The sequence below is a fragment of the Phaethon lepturus genome, unplaced genomic scaffold (assembly GCF_000687285.1).
Source record: "Phaethon lepturus isolate BGI_N335 unplaced genomic scaffold, ASM68728v1 scaffold2604, whole genome shotgun sequence".
Lineage (NCBI taxonomy): Eukaryota > Metazoa > Chordata > Aves > Phaethontiformes > Phaethontidae > Phaethon > Phaethon lepturus.
Genome location: NW_010532458.1, coordinates 17,496 through 36,019, shown reverse-complemented (window position 1 = coordinate 36,019; position 18,524 = coordinate 17,496). Strand labels below are relative to the sequence as shown.

At 40.3% G+C, this 18,524-nt stretch overlaps 1 protein-coding gene across 1 annotated transcript; it reads left to right on the top strand.

Moving 5' to 3' along the window:
* The first annotated feature begins 591 nt into the window (after window positions 1-591).
* Window positions 592-13,945, top strand: DNAAF1 (dynein, axonemal, assembly factor 1). The gene is made up of 13 exons (XM_010284825.1): window positions 592-727; window positions 1,069-1,209; window positions 1,681-1,819; window positions 4,002-4,093; window positions 4,948-5,169; window positions 5,892-6,058; window positions 6,331-6,452; window positions 7,018-7,232; window positions 8,436-8,696; window positions 9,300-9,409; window positions 11,943-12,011; window positions 13,195-13,556; window positions 13,837-13,945. Exons 1-13 carry the CDS (start codon window positions 592-594, stop codon window positions 13,943-13,945), a joined length of 2,145 nt encoding a protein of 714 aa, XP_010283127.1.
* The last annotated feature ends 4,579 nt before the right edge of the window (window positions 13,946-18,524 follow it).

Sequence of the window (18,524 nt, the reverse complement as noted above, 5' to 3'; positions counted from 1 at the left end):
GTGCCCGGACTTGGGTGGGAAGAGCCGGCCCAGCCCGGGTGCCGGGTTAGGTAAAATGGGAGTTGCAGGTTTAACGGGAGATTAGCAGCACGCTCTAGGACACGAGTCTTGTCTAGAGCGCTCCCGGGCTGCAACAGCGAAAACTGCGGGGGGGAACGTAACGGCATCCGCAGTCCTGTGAGGAGACTAAAACGCCCCGCAGGCGCCCGCCTGGCTTGCAGTGGGGCGGGAGGCAGGCGCTGCACAAGAGCAGGCCACACCTGGAAAGAGCACCACCGCCACATCCTCAGCGCGCAGGCCTCCATAGGGAAAAAGGGACTCGCTCTGGTTGTGGGAGGCTTTGCGGTCGCAGTCCTGTCTGCTCTGAGTGAGATCTGCTGTGGGCAAGGATTAAGATAAACTCTCCCTGCCTCGTGGTATCTCCCCAGTGACTAGACCCAGGTTGTTCCATGCAGGCTTGATAATTTACTCATATGGCCTTTTTGTCTGTAACAGGTTCGTCTGCTAAAGCCTTCACACGTTTTGCCTGGAAGTTGGGTTGTAAGTCAAACACTGACTTGTCTGATGCTTGGCTAAATAATATATCTTAAAATGCAATCACAACATGGAGACTCGGACAAAGATATCAGCAGGGAGGTTACTGCACAAGATGTGTCAGGAGACTCTGTGAACGACACTGGTAACAATGCTACCCCAACAGAAAATGAAGGCAATTCTGTCAACCAAGGTGAGCCCTTCCAGCTGGCTCACTAGGATGAATTTAGGGACCTTTAGTGAACATAAAGCCTAGAAATCAAATCTGTTATTACTCTTCTGGATGCAATATGAGTTTATTCTTTCTCCCACTGAGGTCACTGAAAATCTTGCCATAACTGAGGCTTACTCAATTGCTATCTTATTGTGCTTCCCCCCCCCCCCCCCCGCCCCATTTCTTTAATTTTCTTCTGCCAGGAGTGATACCTTTTCCTGTGTTGCAATCATACAGCTAGCCTGACCTCTGAATGTTTTAATTACAATCATATTTCAATGAGCTGGTACAATCATTTGTTTGCACTGTCTCTTTTTAAGTGTATGGACTACAGGTGCAACCAGAAAGTGCGGAGCAAGAATCTGAACAGAAGAGTATTGAAAATGCAATTAATCAAAGGCAGTCTAAAGACAGCTTGAATGAGTATGGCACTGGAGACACCTTCCAAAGAGTGCAAAAGGGTAAGTTTGTAGAAGAGCTAGACTAACAAGCCGTGCTTGAGGTGACTCACATATGCCATTATTGTAGTCTCTTTGCATGTCAAAGTTAACAGTCTTGTGAAACTCAAATTATTGTTAATTAAACGTGATACATGTAGCAGCTGTCTAAGACCATAAGAACAGTGACAGTATTTTATTGTCACTCTATGTTATAATAATCTTAAGACTAGAGGGTACTACCTGACTTCCAGATCTAAAAAAAAAATATGCAAATGTCAACAATTTATTTTGCGACAACTTGTTTTACTACTTTGCCCTCTAAAAAAGTTGTTTCCTTTCATGAAAAATGTCAGCAAAAGCGTTGGTTAGAACACTTCTTTTCTTGAAATTTGTACTCAAATGCTCTTCAATACCTCTCTAAAGTAATTGGCAACATGACACTTTTTCCCTGGCCACGCTGTTAAACTGCAACTTGTTTTCTTACATACAAAGTTGTTAAAACTCAAGAGAAAGCCATCAACTCTACGTCCAGAGGAGATCAACAGAATGATGAACAAAAATCAGACGGTGATCACAAATCTGTAACCAGCTCATTCGGTCAAAAGGCAGAAGAAAAGAGGGGCTGTGTAAGGTAATACAGTGTTTGTGGATGTTTTTTATCTAAATCTTGGCATCACTGAAGTCAATGGGAGTTTTGCTATTCTACATGTTAATCTTAATTCAGGAGAACTATTTTGAAGACGAACTTGAAAATAATCAATAAATCAGGAATTGGTGATATTTCCAGCAGCTGTACAGTTCTTTTTTGTAGTAGCAAATTACATTCTAACTACATGATGTAGTCTGTTTAATGGATCTGGAGAAAATTGTGCAAACTCTTTTAGGAGTCATGAGTAGATTTGACCATTTCTCAGCATCAATTCAGACAATGCATTGTATTAATTCATCACAATGTAAATGTTATAATTGTCAAGATAAGAGGAGATCCAGAGGTACTTCAGATGGTTTACAATAAGGTACAACTCCTTTGTAAGCTCTGGCTCTAATTTTGGTCCAGCCTAAGCCAGCGTAGGCTGCAATGGCTGTTCATTAATAGTTGTGAAATGGGATTATTCTCATGTTATCTCTGATTAAGCACATTGCAAGCAAATAATAAAATTAAAAACAACATTTGGTACTATTTAACAACATTGTTGAAAGTCTGGTCGTGTGGGCTAGTTATGGAGTGATATATAAGGAACAATGAGGATTTACCCTCCGTTCTTCTGCCTACTTACATGTTGGTGAAATTTCCCAAAGTTTATCTTGCTGCTAACTTTAACACAGCTGTTCTATTAAAGACAGTTACAGCCCTTTTCCAGTCAGGGGAAAGACTCTCACTGAGTTATCAGGGGGTAGATTGGACTGTACTTACATAGAAAACTTCATTGTCCTGGGCTAATCATCCTGGCACACTTCAGAATTAAGTTCTTATGAAGAATGATGGCAGAGAGCAACAATTGCACATAAGATGATTAGTGTTTTGAAGGACCATGTTTTATGATCCTATAAATTGCCCGAGGATGCTAATAATTCGATTGAATGCTACTACAAATAGCACAGCGGAAAACAGCAGGATATACTGCAAGTAGCTAGCATACACTAATAGACCTGGGCTGACAGTACAAGAAAACAGTATATATTTAAAGATTTTGCTCAAAGTCCTACAAATACAACCACAAATGCAAAATCCAATTTTTTAATATGGGACTTAGAAGTAGTAAATAATTTTGGGTTATTTAAAATCGTACTGTTGCAGTATTCCTTTAAGTGAGTGATATCTACTAGAAGTTCTATTTTGGAATTTTGTTTTACAGAATCTCATCTTCCTAAGCAGGAAGATACAGATATTTTCTGCTTTGGAATGTTTTTGCTAGGTGTCGGGTTCCCAAGTTTCTTGTCTGTTCACTGTAATCGATTTCTGTTACTAAATCTTTGGTAGCTCTGGACACCTTGCCTCCAAAACCAGCATCTTGTCATTCTTTGCGGTCTCTGCTATGGGACTAACAACTCTGTGAAACTGTCGATCCAATGCTGTCTAGCACAGGGCTCCAGATAACGCCATAAATCCTCCCATCAGCCGCTCTTCACTGCGATCCCTTTCTGGTTTCATAGTTTTCAGGCCACCCGTGTACTTACTTGCCACGTTGAGGTTTTGCTGTCCCGCTGACTGCTGTGTGCAGCTTTGGCCTCGTTTGGCCGCTGTTGGCTGCCCGCCCAAGTGCTTTGCCCCTGCAGCCTCTGCTGTTTCACACTGTAGCTTTCTGCCTGATTCCGCTTGCCGAGTCCTCTGCCCCTGCACTGTTCAGCTGTAGCCTACAGCTGCCCTGAGTAGCCTTCTCTTGCTTCTTGCTTGCATAAATCCCAAAAGGAGTGGAGCTGAACATTAAGCAATTACAATTGAACAGATATTACTGATTTTCTTACTGTGGCATTCCTAGCCAATCACAGTTGTATGTTAAAACTGGCTTGAGTGCTATTTCAGAGTCAGCATTTGATTAAAATGTTAGGTTGGTTCCCCACCTGCTTTCCTACTTACTCTGTGTTTTTAGCAGAAGTGGAAGAGCCTGGTAATGCACTTCAAACAGGTAGAAGTGGAAAACCACTAAAAAACCTACTGCTTTTTTGAGTATAGTCTTGAAAGCTGTAGCCATTTCTCATGTGTAAAAGAACTATTTATTGTGTTGCATTGAAATCTGTTAAAAAAGCAAAGATTTCAGAATGTACACTGAAATACATGTTTTGTTTTGCTTCTACTTCCCATATTATTTTAGAATGACAAAAAAGATTCTGCAAGACATCTGTAAAGAGCAGAAATTATATTTGACCCCGTACTTAAATGATACGCTTTACTTGCATTATAAAGGTAAGATGTGGACATGACTGTTTAGATTTATCATTCTAAGTAGGATTTTGGCAGAGAATCTATTTTATGGCTCACTGAAGTTAGGTATCTAATAATTATTTTAAATTAGAACAATTTAATTTTATATAATAATCAAATTGTGAAACAAAATGAGTCAATATGAAGGTAGAAAATTGAGCTGGTTATAGACCTAATTCACTTTGTGGAGTCATTCAAAGGCTCAATAGGAATAAAGGGAGACTTGGGGGTTTTTTCCCCCCAAAACAGTAGCCTCTGAGAAATGTCTTAAAATACCAGTCTGGGTTGCATTCAGAGGAAAATATATGTATTTCTTCTTAAATGTGTTTGTATAAAGAAGCTGTTTTCCAGCTTTGGGGACTTTTTTAATGCCAAATAAAAACGGTCAGGAAGAAAATGAACAGTAAAGACTTGTTGCATGTTCTCAAGTACTACAGAAACAGAAAAGAAGTTGCTAGAATGAACATGGATCATCCTTTTGTGATCTTCGAGAGGGTTTTTACCTGGTACGGTTAGCTGGTTCAGGTTAGCTTAAGAATTGTTTTAAATCAATAGGACAGGCTAAATCTACCACCTACGTTTGGCCTTGTTTCTGCTATTTTCTCAATGTGCATTATTTGAGCATCTAAAGGGCTGCACAAGATATAGACCTGAATAGATACCTGTGTGGTTTTGCCCTTTATGGGCCACGTACTGTACCATTAATTCTGTGGAAATATTGGCAGCAACTTGGGTTCTCACAGGCTGTTTCCGCAGAGCTGGTTTAATGAAATTTACTCATCCAAAGACTTGTTTTCAGCAAATGCAATTTCATTTTAAAACATCTTTTTCTGCAGGATTTGACCGCCTGGAGAATCTTGAAGAGTATACTGGATTGAAGTGTTTATGGCTGGAATGCAATGGCTTAACAAAAATTGAGAATTTGGAGACTCTGACAGAGTTGCGTTGCCTCTACTTGCAACTCAATTTAATTAACAAAATTGAAAACCTTGAACCCTTACAAAAGCTGGCTTCCCTCAATATCAGTAACAACTACATTAGGACCATTGAGAATCTTTGTAAGAACTGTTGGTGCAACATGTTTTAACAAGCCTATATTCCTAAGCTTTGACTAAGCTAAGCTACTACTAGTGGCACTAGTTTCAAGGAGTTTTTTGTTCATGTTAGAATTTCGCACTGTGTTCCATACCAAAGTCCACAAAGCTTCTGTTGAAGAGTCAAACCTATGCATTTTGCAATTCAAATAGATGAGAAAACAGAAAAAACATAGTAATTACTTTCATGGGGTTTCTTAGGACAATTAAGTAGTTCTTCCTCACTTCTTAATACCATCTAAGTACTTATCTGTGTTGCAGACAGGCTGGCCATCCAGTTTTTACCATTTACTTTACAGCTATGATGTGCTTTGGCAGTTGCAGACATGATTACCAAATCTTTCACGTCTGTTAAAGGATTTATTCCACCTTCAGCAGAAAATTAAAAAGAATTCCTGTACATCATCATTTGTGTACATTGGGAGTAATTTGAAACAGAAGCTCTTGCTTTTGTGTAACTGAGTAGTTTGAAATGAATTAAAAACAACCACCATCCTAAAACCAAACAACTGTCGTTCCTGGGGTGAAGAAAGCAGCTTTGGGGGCCTAGCCAAAAAGAACAACAGAAAAAGCTCTCCACAATTCAATAGAAACAATTATTTTGACGATGCAGTTTTCTACCTGCTCCAGAAAACCCTCTGTGAATCAATGACCTTTCCTTTCATTGTACTGTTCTCTTCTGACAGCTTGTCTGAAAGCCCTGCAGACTCTGCAGATTGCTCACAATAAGTTACAAACAGTGGAAGACATACAGCACTTGCAAGAATGCCCAAGTATTTCTGTTCTCGATCTTTCCCACAACAGCCTAAGTGATCCAAATATTATAACTATTCTGGAGACCATGCCTAATTTGGTAAGTTGAATATGGCTGAGGGTTTGTATCATGTGTATGGGTGAATCCCATTAAATGGTTTTCTCGTGCAGTCCAGTGCACAACAGGTATCGGTCTAAAATAAATGTTATTAAATGTTATTTGGGTTGTTTTGGGGTTGTTTTTTGTAGATTAGCTGTAACATCCAGGATGTTTTATTCACTTCTTGTTTTTGAAATGATAAGGAAAGTGCATATCCAGATTGGGGTTTTTTGCTATTCAACTTGTTTCAATTGTTTCTCTTGTTTCTCTAGCACGTGCTGAATTTGATGGGAAATGAAGTGATAAAGAAAATCACTAATTATAGAAAAACACTTATTGTTCGACTAAAACAACTAACATATTTGGATGACAGACCAGTTTTCCCAAAGGATAGGTAAGAAACAGAGACATCTCGTTTACACAGCAGTAAAGCTCAAATTCTAATGATCCATTTTCTGTTAGTATTGTCATGGAAGGGAAGGAAGACTGGTATAATTTATTGAGAGTGGATGACTTTGAGTACAAGAGTGTTATACTACAGAGTTCTACATCTAACGTACCTAGAAAAAAAACGGGTATTTTTTTACAAGAGAGTTAATTCTTGAACAGACTTGTTTTATGCTAAGTCTGTAGACCAAAGGCAAATCCTGATTTTGATAGAAACTAAACAGCTGCCTGGAAAAGCAGAGCCAAGATCAGCACTCCTGGCAGGTCGCTGGTGGTGTAATTGCCAGCGAATTTGGATAACTTTGTTTCTTTTGTTGCAGTTCCATGTGCAAGATCTATCTGCAGCCCTGTTGCACAGAGATTGTCATTGCTATATGTTTTTTTTCTTTTGCAGCTATTTTATGCTGTTGCAAGCTATCTTTATTATTTTATTTATTCTTTTATAATTTCTCTTTGATTAGAAAGGTGGGCTTTTGTAGCTGTATTACAGTGAGCTTTTGTGTTTTCATTAGAGCCTGTGCAGAAGCTTGGGCTGTTGGAGGGCATGAAGCTGAGAAAGTGGAAAGAGAAAAATGGGAAACCAGAGAGAGAAAAAAAATCCAAGACAGCATCAATGCTTTAGCAGCAATCAGGCAAAAAGCGGAGGAAAAGAAAATACTAAAGCATGTGGAAGAAAGAGGTACAAGTGCAAAATGTGGAAGTGGAGGTGCAACAGACATCCTAGAAGGTTTGTGGTTACTGTTTTGGAAGATATCTGTGTCTGCTTCAATTTGAATATTTAAAATAAAGGAACAGTTCCTAAATGTTCAGAAGCAGGCTGATGCAATTTTTGGAAGATATTTATGAATCTTCTTTTCCCATAGTAAATACTTTATTAATCTTGGTGCATCTTAGATTAAGCAGAATGATGTTAAGCAATCGTCACCTTTCTTACTGCTGATAAAACAAAAAAAAACCAAACCACTTTCTGTCCCAACATTTCGAGCTCTTGTGCTCTTCACCAGAGCAACCAGGTGCTAGTCAGGGCAGTAGTGTTTCCAGCAGGCATTCATGGGTGGAGGCAGGCAGTTACACCCATCAGCATTTCCCCACCGATGCAGAGCAGGGCTGGCTTCCATAGGCATGCGGGCTCCAGTAAGACCCAGTGATAACCGCAGCACCAGTCCCCATCCAGGCACCTCTCCTGCTGCGTTCACGAACAGTGAGAGCTTCAGCCTAGAGCCTACAGCAGTGGTAATACAGGCAGTAAGGGGAAGGTCTTTAATGATTTGCTTCACTTACTGCCCTATTTTTGCCACAAATTCTCCTGTCACGTTATTCAAGGAGGCATCCATTTACGACCAGCAATAGGTGTCAGCCTAACCTTTCCAGAGAAGTATGCATGTTTCAGGACAAACAGGACTGAAGCCAAGTAAGAAGGCAGTACTACAGCGCAGAGGAGTGTTTATCTACCTATCTATCTGATATGTTTTTGGGTTTCACAGGCTCTGAAATCAAACATGGTTGACTAACAAGTAAAACTTTTTTTATGCAATCTACCTGCTTGCAAAGGAGAGGATAACTGCAGCATTTGATCCATCAAAATGATGGATCATCCAACAACTGATCCATCAAAATGCTCAAGCATATATTTAAATATGTAGTCACTTGTGAGTCTTTTCAAAGTTAACTATAGACACCAGACAATCAATGTACTGTAGTGTTTTCTCTAGTGGAGTTTTTTGCTGGGAACAGTATTTGCTAGGGAGTTGAGATGGGAAAACCCACCACGTTGCTGCAGTCCTGGGAGGACTACTGATCCATGAATAACTGCTCAAAGTAGGAGCTTTTGATGCATATTTTAGGCCAAACTATTAAGACCATGTAGTAAAGTTCAGATCTCTAGAATGAGTAGTGGTAGACTAACTCAGCACTTTTGTTTCTTCTGTAGGAGCACCTGCAAATTCACATGACAGTGATGGAAATTCTAATACATCAGAGACTTCAAGTATATCAGAAGAGCAAAAAACTCAAGAGAAGACTGAGAAATTTAGAAATGAAAGTTTTGATGCTTGTGATGATGTGATAACACTTCTACCAAATAGGGGAGAGAACACAGATTTCACATCTGGAAATATTCCTACTAGAATTCAAGAGGATGCACAAGAATCAGACTCTTACAGACGCCCAGACTTCAGCAAGGCGACAGACGGTAACGTACACAGTGAAGAATCAAACCAAACTGAGGATGCAGAGACAATGAGCCAAACTCTCAGACATCTCTGCCGTGATTCAAACTGGTTCATAGATAAGAATATCCCATTAAATTTCCACAGTGACTAGTTGAAAATCAAGTAATACTGGATAAAATATTCTCTAAATACAACACGCACAAAACATTTCTGAGGGATCAGCCTGCAACTTCTGCTACATAAAGGTGGAATTCCACTTCTCATATGCGCCAGGTTTAGGGACAGGACAGGAGACCTTATGGGCTTACCTTGCTCCCACACAAACTGTGCAGTCTGTCTGCCAACAGAAGCTGGACATCACTCTAGAGGTGGTTTTATGCCTTCACACATGGAAGAATGCTTTTGTAGATTTGTGGAATACATTATTGCAAAACGCAAATACTAATTTATACAATCTAAGGGAGACCAAGAAGCTGATGGAAAGACAGAGTGCTAGCTTCAGCTGTGAATTCTGCAGTGGAAGTCAGGTCCCCAGCAGTTTGGTGTTGTGGTGCTTGCTGTTGCAATGTAGAAAGTCTTTTATTCAGTTTGTTCTCTGCAACTGACTGTTGTTTATTATTTAGATCTACCAGGAGAGAAAGCAGCTACTGAAAAAGCTGTGCTTCCTGGGCTGGATGAATATGCTGAAATTGAACAGATCAAACTGGAGACATCGGAGAAACTTTATCTTGATGTATGTATTGGGTTCAGATTTTGGGAAGTTCAGATTTAGGTATTTCCTGCTCCCAAATTAATTCTTGTAACATCCTGGCTAATAAAACTACATGGCCAGGCTTCTAAGAAAGGTCTACTATTAGGAAAAGTAAAAGGAAAGAAAGAAAAAAACCCCCAAAATTAAAGTTGTAGGTGTATTCATTTTCTCCACTGTAGCATATGTAAAGAATTTACCACCACTTCCAAAGTTTATTTTGTCCTTTGGCTGTAGAACACCTGAAGTTGACCTTCTATCTCTGTGATTTCTCTGGGAAAGTTAATGAGGGCTCTCATTTAAAAAACAGAAATCACAACAAAAAGAATCTAGTGGATACATGCATCCTCTTAGGCAAAACTCAAATTACATACGTGGTTGAAAATGTGAACTATTGCAGAAAAGGCATAAGGAAGAAATAGCCATCCACTCATTGTAAATGTTAGCTAGCAGTATTAGATATTATAATTAATTCTTAAAATATAACTTTTAGGTGTATTTCCAAGAAAAGCAGAATGTGCATTACTCAGGTATATAATAAGCAAGTGATTGATATTTGTAATATGGTTTTCTATTTTCCAAGATTTCTATCTGATGATGCAAACATTTAAACATGTTTAACTGCATTTAACCACGAGGAGGACATAGATAACCATGAAAAATACAACCTCATTGCAAAGGAGAACTATTCAATACGTCCTAATTATGAAACTGCTGCTAAACTGACAGTGTCAGATTATGGTATAATTAGCAATAACAAACTTCTGAGCTTATGATTGCCGAGAGCACTTAATATACTCTTCAATCCTTAATACTGCCACTCTTAACTAAATTCTTACTGGAATGTTTTAGAAAAGTCTCTGCTCTTAATTTCCCAGGAAAAAATTCCATCCTGTTATCACAGGGCTTGACTCACGGCTTCAGTAGAGGGCCTTACTGCTGCATTGTCCCGTTTGGCTGATTTTAATAATAGGTTTAACAAGGATGGTGGAGAGAACGGGCAGCAATTTCAAGTAGATACAATATTATTTTTGTAAGCAGATCTTGCAGGGTCTGAAATAAAAGCTTTAAGAAAATAACAATACCATAGGTACCCACAATGTGATGATCTCATAGATGCAGTGTTTGTTTATCCCTTGGCGCGATATGGCACCATAGCACAGTCCTTTGCACAAAACTTAACGTAGTGTAAAAAGCAGCTCTTCAGTACACATGCTGGGGTTTCTTTTGACACATAAAAAGTGTGACTATTCTACAGCAGAAGAAACAAACCCAGATCACATACTAATACACATTTCAGCGGTCTATGCTACTTCGTTCGCCAACTGACGTTTGGAGATGGAAGAAGCTTTCGCAGCAACTTCCAATACTTACACTATCGCAGATTTTCCAGAGAGACTTAGCACTGACATAGCAGGGAATGGCTGTGAAGATGGCAATGGTGAGAAGCTCTGGAGCAGCACCGTCGTCTTTATTCATATTCTGAAGTCAGTAGATGGTCTCGGTAGTAATATAAGGGAGAAGAGTGGAGGAGGATTTGTAATGCGGTGGTTATGACATCCCTCTGTCAAGCAGAAACAAGCCCACGTTGCTGCACCTGCCTTGGCAGTGTTTGAATACATTCCATGTACCTAAAGCAGGATGACTTTTAGTAAGCAATTTTGGTTTGATCTGCAAATGCACGCTGCTGATTGGAACAAACTAACAGCTATTTCACTTCCCTATTGACATCAAATTCCACCTACTAACATTAGTCTCAAATCTAATTTAAGTGTTTTTAATGCTATTCTTATAAAAATACATTACTTCACGACATGCTGCACTAGCTACAACCATATCAGGAAACAGAAATTTCCTTTGTTGATTTTAGTTCTGTAATAATCTTCACCACGAAAGACGGTACAGATTAGACATTAGTTCCTGATGCTACCACACCAAGCAGCCTGCTACAAAATTATTAAGCTCTTAAAACATCTAAAAACAAAAGGAGAGGCTTTTACCAGTATTGACCAACACTAAAAAAAAGGCATTCACAGCAAAACATTGTTTTATTAGATGTATTTATGTTAACAGAGTTTACTGATAGACAGTTTCGGGTAGACTGCATATCTTGATTTGGCTCTTGCCCATAAAGATCAGTTCCAGTTGAGATTATGCCTATTGAATAGGTAAGAAACAGCTAATAGACAGAAACCAGGTTTGCTTTTAAAATCCTGTTAACGCCTTGCTGCTTATCCTTTTTTTTCACAGAGCAGAGTAGAAAATAGCATTCAGTCTGACATTAAGGTTATTGCCTTTCCCTCTGCTATTTCTGGAGACAGATGAATTTTCCTTTTCCCACATGTGCTTAACAGAAGAAGCTGTCGTCTCGGAGAGGATGGCAGTACAGGGTTCCTGTGGCTGTGGCTTCTTGCCTTGAAAAGCAAGATTGAAGAAGATTACCAATGAGATAGAGGTGTCGTGTTTTATTCGTTAAGCAGCTTTTCCCACTGACTAATGATCTTGTGATTGTCCTCAGGAACTGCCTGATTTAGAAGATATAGATATGAATGAATTTCCCCCAGAAGAGGAAACCTTTGCTGGAAAGGTAAGATTTATACTTATTCTAGTGATGAAGCTTCCCTAAACACATTTACAAGTGTTTTGCAAAATGAGGATCATCTAAGTTGTGAAATGCTGTTTTGGGAAATGCAATCAGTTATGCATTTATGAACTAAAATGGATGTTTCAGCAGATCTTCTCTATCCACTTGTAAATTTTTTTTTTTTATTACTGTGTTGCAAAAAATAGGACAATGAAAACCTAAGATCAAATAATGCAACAGTTAAAGAAGATTAATTTCTTAGTAGCATGTAGTGTTTTAGTGAAGATTATTCTTAAAATACGCTTTACCAGTACTAATATGCCACAAAGATATAGCACTGAAGAGATAGCGCAAATCACCTGCGGCTGAATAAAATCAGACTTCTCAACTGAAAACACAGAGAGATTGAAACTCCTCTGCTCCACTTGGGGCTAGTCAGATAAAAGGCGGTTCGTGCCCACGTTAGCATTGTGCTGTGCTCAAACTGATCTTCTAGGCAAAAGCCTAGGAACAGAAGAGAGAAAAGAAAAAAGGAAAAAAACCCACAAAGATTAAAAGCACAGCTTTGATTCTCATGCTCATGTTGACTCATACTTCCCTTGCTGGAGACAGAGGCTGATACAGTACATGTTTTTACAAGTCCCTCCAAGATAATGCAAACTTTTCCTACAGTCAGTGTAAGGCATGGAATTAGTTTGCTCTTTTGGTCACAGACTCATAACAGTGTTGCAAAAGGTCTTGGTCAACAGAGACTCCAATTAAAAGAAGATAAGGGAAGGGAACAAAGAGGATTATTGAAGGAGTACTCATTAGCAGCTCTCGTGCTCCGAAGGGTGTTCAGTTCTTCGCTGAAGTCCGATGAAGATGTTAGTCAGGTCCCTCTGTTTGGGGGTAAAGTAGTAGGACTGATCCCACACGTTGCTGAATTGCTGAAAGAGGTCATCTTTTTATGAACTGTTAATAGTTTATGGTCAGTTCATCGCTAATGCCTAAGAAAATAGTTAACCCAAGATTGATCCACAAAGAAGCAGAGCTATGAGTGTGAAGCAGATGTTCCATATGTTTTGGGAGAACAGCACGTCAAAGCTGACAGCTGTTATGTGGATCCAAGAGATCCAAGACCTATCTTTTAGTTTTTACATCTAAAGTAATATAGTTTCAATTATGTTTTTTACTTTCACAGCAGGAGTATCACCCAAAGATTGAAATAATTTCTGAAATTACAAATGACAGTGATTCTGCATTAGAGGAAAACAGTACAAGCATGTTTGAGAATTCAACAGGAGAAGTTCCAATAGCAATTTTTTCAAATGTGTGTAAGATGCATAAAGAGCGTGGAAAGGAGCACTTAAGGCCCTTTGTTGAAAGCCTCTTTACAGAGCCTGCTAATTCAGAAAGATACCTGGAGAGCAAAGATAAACAAGCAACCCCCTTGAAACCCTGGATACAAGAGGTTATCACCGAACCCAAGGATAATCTACTATTGTCACCAGTCTGCAAGCGACCAGATGACCCAAGCCTCGGGGAAGGGGACGGTAAGATTACAGTGACATAATTAATCACAGAGAAAAAGGCAGGTGGCACATACACACTAAAATTAAGGATTTGTACAGCTCGACATAATTTTCAATCCACTGTTAGTTCAATCACCTCTTCCTTTTATTTATGTGGGTAGCCTAATAAATTAGGAATTAAAATGTTATTTTCTCTTTTTCTACACAGGACTTCTTGCCGACTTTTATTTAAATAGTTTTAAAAAAACTGGGCTTTACATTTCTCTTTCCCCTATTAAAGACCACCAGTGAGTTTCATTTGCCTTTCACCTTCATGCTTTAACAGGGAATGGCAGTGAGGGAGAAGTGCAGTGCCTGGCCGGGGGTGAAGGATGTCCTCACGGAGTACAAGGTGACAAAGACAGTGAGAGTGGATTAGACTAATCACTTTCAAAAAAAGTCAGACCAAATCGGGAGCAGAGTGCCTGGCTGACTGCACGTGGTTATTCTTAAAATGCAGAGCTCAGCAAAAGGCCTGTTGGTTAAAACTGACATAACAGTTACTATGACATAAAAATCCACCGCCTTCAACAGGCGGACTCTGTGCTTCAGTCCTTTCAGTCCTGCTGTGGCCTCCAGCATCTGACCTTCAGGGCAAAGCTGTTAATTGTCTCGGCATGAAAACAGCTCATCATCCTCCATAGGCAGCAGGCAGCAAGCGCCCCGTGTTCCCACTGCCGAAGCTGCTGGACGGGCCTCAGCTCCAACTTCTTCGGGGCAGCTGGGAGTGTTCGCTACTTTGGAAATTAAGGCACTGCTGCTTGAAGGTTAAATTCCACTCTCTTGTGTCATTTTTTTCCCCTTGCAGCCTTCTAGAAATTACTTAGTTAAGTGTTTATATCTTAGGGTTTCAATCCGTAACATAACATGTTTCCATCATTTGAACTAAATAAAGATTCTCCTTCTAACCAAATACGCTTTTAACTTCTGTCATCTCCTTACCAGTATGTGTCATATCAGATGGCCTTCAGTGACAAATGGAGATTGCTTCTTAACATGATATTTTACGATCTAATATTCATAGACATTACAATTGTTTGTGCAAAAACAGATGCAGAAATAGTGTCCATGCATGGAAGATTTGGGTTACCTTTTAGGGTAATCTGTGATGATGCCCATACTTACATCTGCCATTTTCATCGTTTTTCAGTGTGAGATGTGTCTCAGGATCTGGATTTCGGAATATATCAGAAAAATAACCAGCCAGTCAGTAGCGGCAGACAGACAGCTTTGGTGTAAAAAGCCAGTCAAAGGAATTCTTCTTTCATTAGCTTCTCTCCACATCACAGTGGTAGTCTTGTGCCAAAGTGAAATGGAAGGTAACAGCAGTGATGCCTCAGCTTGGCTCTCTCTTCTTCCCTTCCCTATTTTTATTTTTTTTCCTTCTCCCCCTTCTGAGCTAGAGAAGAAAATTAAAGGAAGCGGCGAGTCGCTTGAGCGCAGTGCTTCCTCCGTGACACCACAAAAGAAGAGTTGGGGGAAGCGGACAACTCTTGGCCAATTCTGCAGAACCGTTAACAGCTCTCATTTTCCTAACACAGAAGCGGCTGTGCTAGTCAATTAAAAAAATAACGTACACTGTTTAAGCACAACATAAAAGAGTGGGCCTCATCTTCAAGGGCTGATGGTTATGACACAACAATTGCCACATCAGGAATAAGCTAGGCTTTAGGTGACCTCATGAAGGCATACCCAAGTTTGGGCAGATGTCTCTTTTTGTATTCCTATAACTCTCTAATAATTTGTTATAAACAGAATTGAACAGGTTTTGTAGATGTGCACATTTAAAGAAAAAAAAAAGTTGCGATGGGCATGTTGAAAAGATTTATTTCCAATTAGCTGGGCTTAGGTGCCACCTGGTGGCAAGAGAGCCGCTTCTAACCGTAACAGAAAATAACTGTAAACCCCCCCGGGAAGACAGCACAATTGCTTTAAACTTCAGCCATTTTCCACCTTCCATGAGTAAAACCCTATTGGTACAATCCTTGGCCTCCAGGACAGGGCAGGAGGACGAGCAAGGGCCCCATGGAGAGCAGCCTTGTCTGGAAGCATCTCCGCAAGAATCTTCTCTTGAGAAAGCTGCTAATGCTGCCCACAACATTTGCGAGCTCAGTCTGAAAAATATCTGCTTCCCTTTTTGGACAGAAAGTTGGAAAAGGACTGCTTTGAGGGCTTTGGGTTGTGCATTTTTTGTGCTGTGTTTTAGTGCCTGTCCTGGTACCCCCTTATAACACTAGGAGCAGATAAGCAGGAAGGACCACATCAAAACATCATGCTTAAAAAAGTGTTTCTAAACAAAAGATTTTAAAAAGTAATTCCAAGAGGAAGTTGGAGCTCTACTATCACTGAAAGCAAGGAAAAAAAGGATTAAAAAATGCAAGTAATTTCAAGAACTATAGATTCTTTTACTCTGATCCTGATTTTACCAGATATACCACCCTGACCAGCATTTTGGTTTGAGGAACTCGGATGCCTCCGGAGCTGTGTTTGCCACATTTTACAGGCTAGATCTCTCCAGCTCCTGTTTTTTCCCCACAGATGATCGCAACCTGTCAGTGGGTCCCACATCATCTCACAGGTGCGTCTCCACAATTCCTGGAAGCTACTTTCGCTTATCAGTGAAGACTTGGGAAGGAGGAAAGGAGGAAGGGGAGGGCGAAAGTAGCGAGAGAAAGGCCAGAGCAGGACTAAATGAGAAAAAGGAAACGTATTTAATCGGTGTTTTCTGTAAAACTTTACAAATGTACAGCATAGTGCAAAAACGCAGTCTCAGCACATCACCTTCAAGTAAAATTAACAATGTAAAAAGCCAAGGAACACACGCTTGCTTCTTCACAGGAGTGGCTCTCGAATACTGTGCCTGGAGGTTCCTCTCTCACCATCAAGCTCCAATCTCATGTTTATAGTAGAGCAAAAAGCCTAAAGAAAAACCCAAGAACCATCCCGAGTGGCTGCTGCCGCAGCCCCAGACGGTATCAGGCACCCCTGTTGGTCAGTGGCACCTTTGTCTACTTGCAAGTAGCTCTCCCAAGATGGGTCATTTCCCAACCCCAACTAGACAATCCAGTAAGACACTGAAGCCCATGTCTAACATCAAGCACGCGATAAGCTTCATAAAAATATGGGAAAGCTACTGACTTTCCATCGCTGGAAATGACAAAATACAGCGGCAAATGGGTCCATCTAGGTGAACTTTCTAAGCACAATCTGTCAAAATGGAAAACATTGTCCATGATACACTCAAGCACATCATCTAAATACCAGGCCAATGGGGTCTGACAGGATTTTCCCTTAGTTATTAACATGAAAAGCGTGGCTGGAATTAATTCGGAAACTCTCACAACCTTGCTCCTGCAGAGACTGCGCCACCAAGCTGGTGACAGAGCTCCCAGCAGGTACTAATTAGCTGGGGGAAAATGTGCTCAAAAGTGAACGTTTCTGAACTAACACATCTGTTCACATACTGATAAATGGATGGAGGAAAGGGCTGTGACAGGAAGGCCCGTTTAAAACAAGCTCATCTCAGTAAGGAGAATGTGAGGCTGCATTCATCTGATTGACTGACTACATTTTGGGGTGGATGCTGCTTGACCATTCAAGATGCTCAGAAATACAGTTTAGAACCAAGAATCATCACGGCAGCGAAAGCAGGCAGAGCATTTCTCCAAATGACACTGGCACAGCTTATACCTCCCTGTCGAAGCCCTTAGGAGGCCTGAGTTAGTTGACTTTCCTGGGTCTGCCTTACTGCATTTGGGTAGCTTTCCTAAGGAAAAGCAACTCAATTAGAGGATACCGAGATAAATAATACGTTCTCATTAGAACTACAGCATAAAAAACAAAGCTCTGCTTTGTTGAGAAACTCAGTTGTCAGAAACCACATGGAAGAGGAAGATTAATTCAACCTTTGGAAGCTGCTCAGATGCACAAAGGACAGAAGAAAAGTTAGTGGGACGTGGTGGACTAACCCTTCTTCTCTCTCCTACACTGAGCAGCTGAGAGTCCTTCTAAAAAGGGGATCCAATCAATTAAACTGGTTCATCAGATTTTATACATCATGAAACCAACAGGCACATCTTCAGGGGAAACAGAACAGGTCAAGGCCAAGGCAAAAAAATAAATCATTGGACTGGACACGGAATACTTAGCCAGCACCAAAACCCGGAGTGCGCTCCTTCAGTCCTCTTTGCACATGGAAAATTGTGTGTGCAGAAGAGGCTATCCCTTTTTTTTTTTTTTTTTTAAAGTATGGGGTGCCCTGCCTTTATGTTAGAGAAAATAAACTTGGGGGGAAAAAAAACCCAAACAACAAACCCTCTCACTCAGCATGGGATGTTTTAGGGTCTGTGGTGGTCTGTAGCTCCTCTAGGAGCCAGAAACACATTCTTGGAGTGGTCACTCAGAAAATGATCTTCTGCACACCCCAAGAGATCTTCATTTTCCTACTCACCCTAGGAGGATAAGGGAGAGGCACAAGTACATCCCATCAAAACCAGAAAATTTATAAAAGAATATTTCTGGAGCGTTGGACCAGCATATTGAACTATTTTCCTACTTAAAAAACAGCATCCAGGAGGGTCAGGCATCTTAGCTAATCTGTGCTGCCCCAATAAAATCCAACAGTTTGCCGTTGCAGACACTAGTCAGGATCACTTTATTAAGTCCCTGATGTACTTTCAAGCTACTCTTCACTTAATTTTTATTAGAAGATTTGAAATTTCTAAAAGCATTTTCAACAACAACAAAAAAATCCTGCCAAGTTCTCACTCCCCGTAGAGGCAAGCACCAGAAGCAGTTGTTTTGTTTTAAAATTGTTGTCCTGGGCAAACACTGAAATCCAGGTGCAGGGAGGGTAATGCAACAGCTACCGACCATTTCCATCTGCTCAAAAAGAAAGGGCACAAAAAGAAACACTCTTGTGGGTTTCTGAGTCACTTTTGTTTCTTTACATTCAAACCTGTGG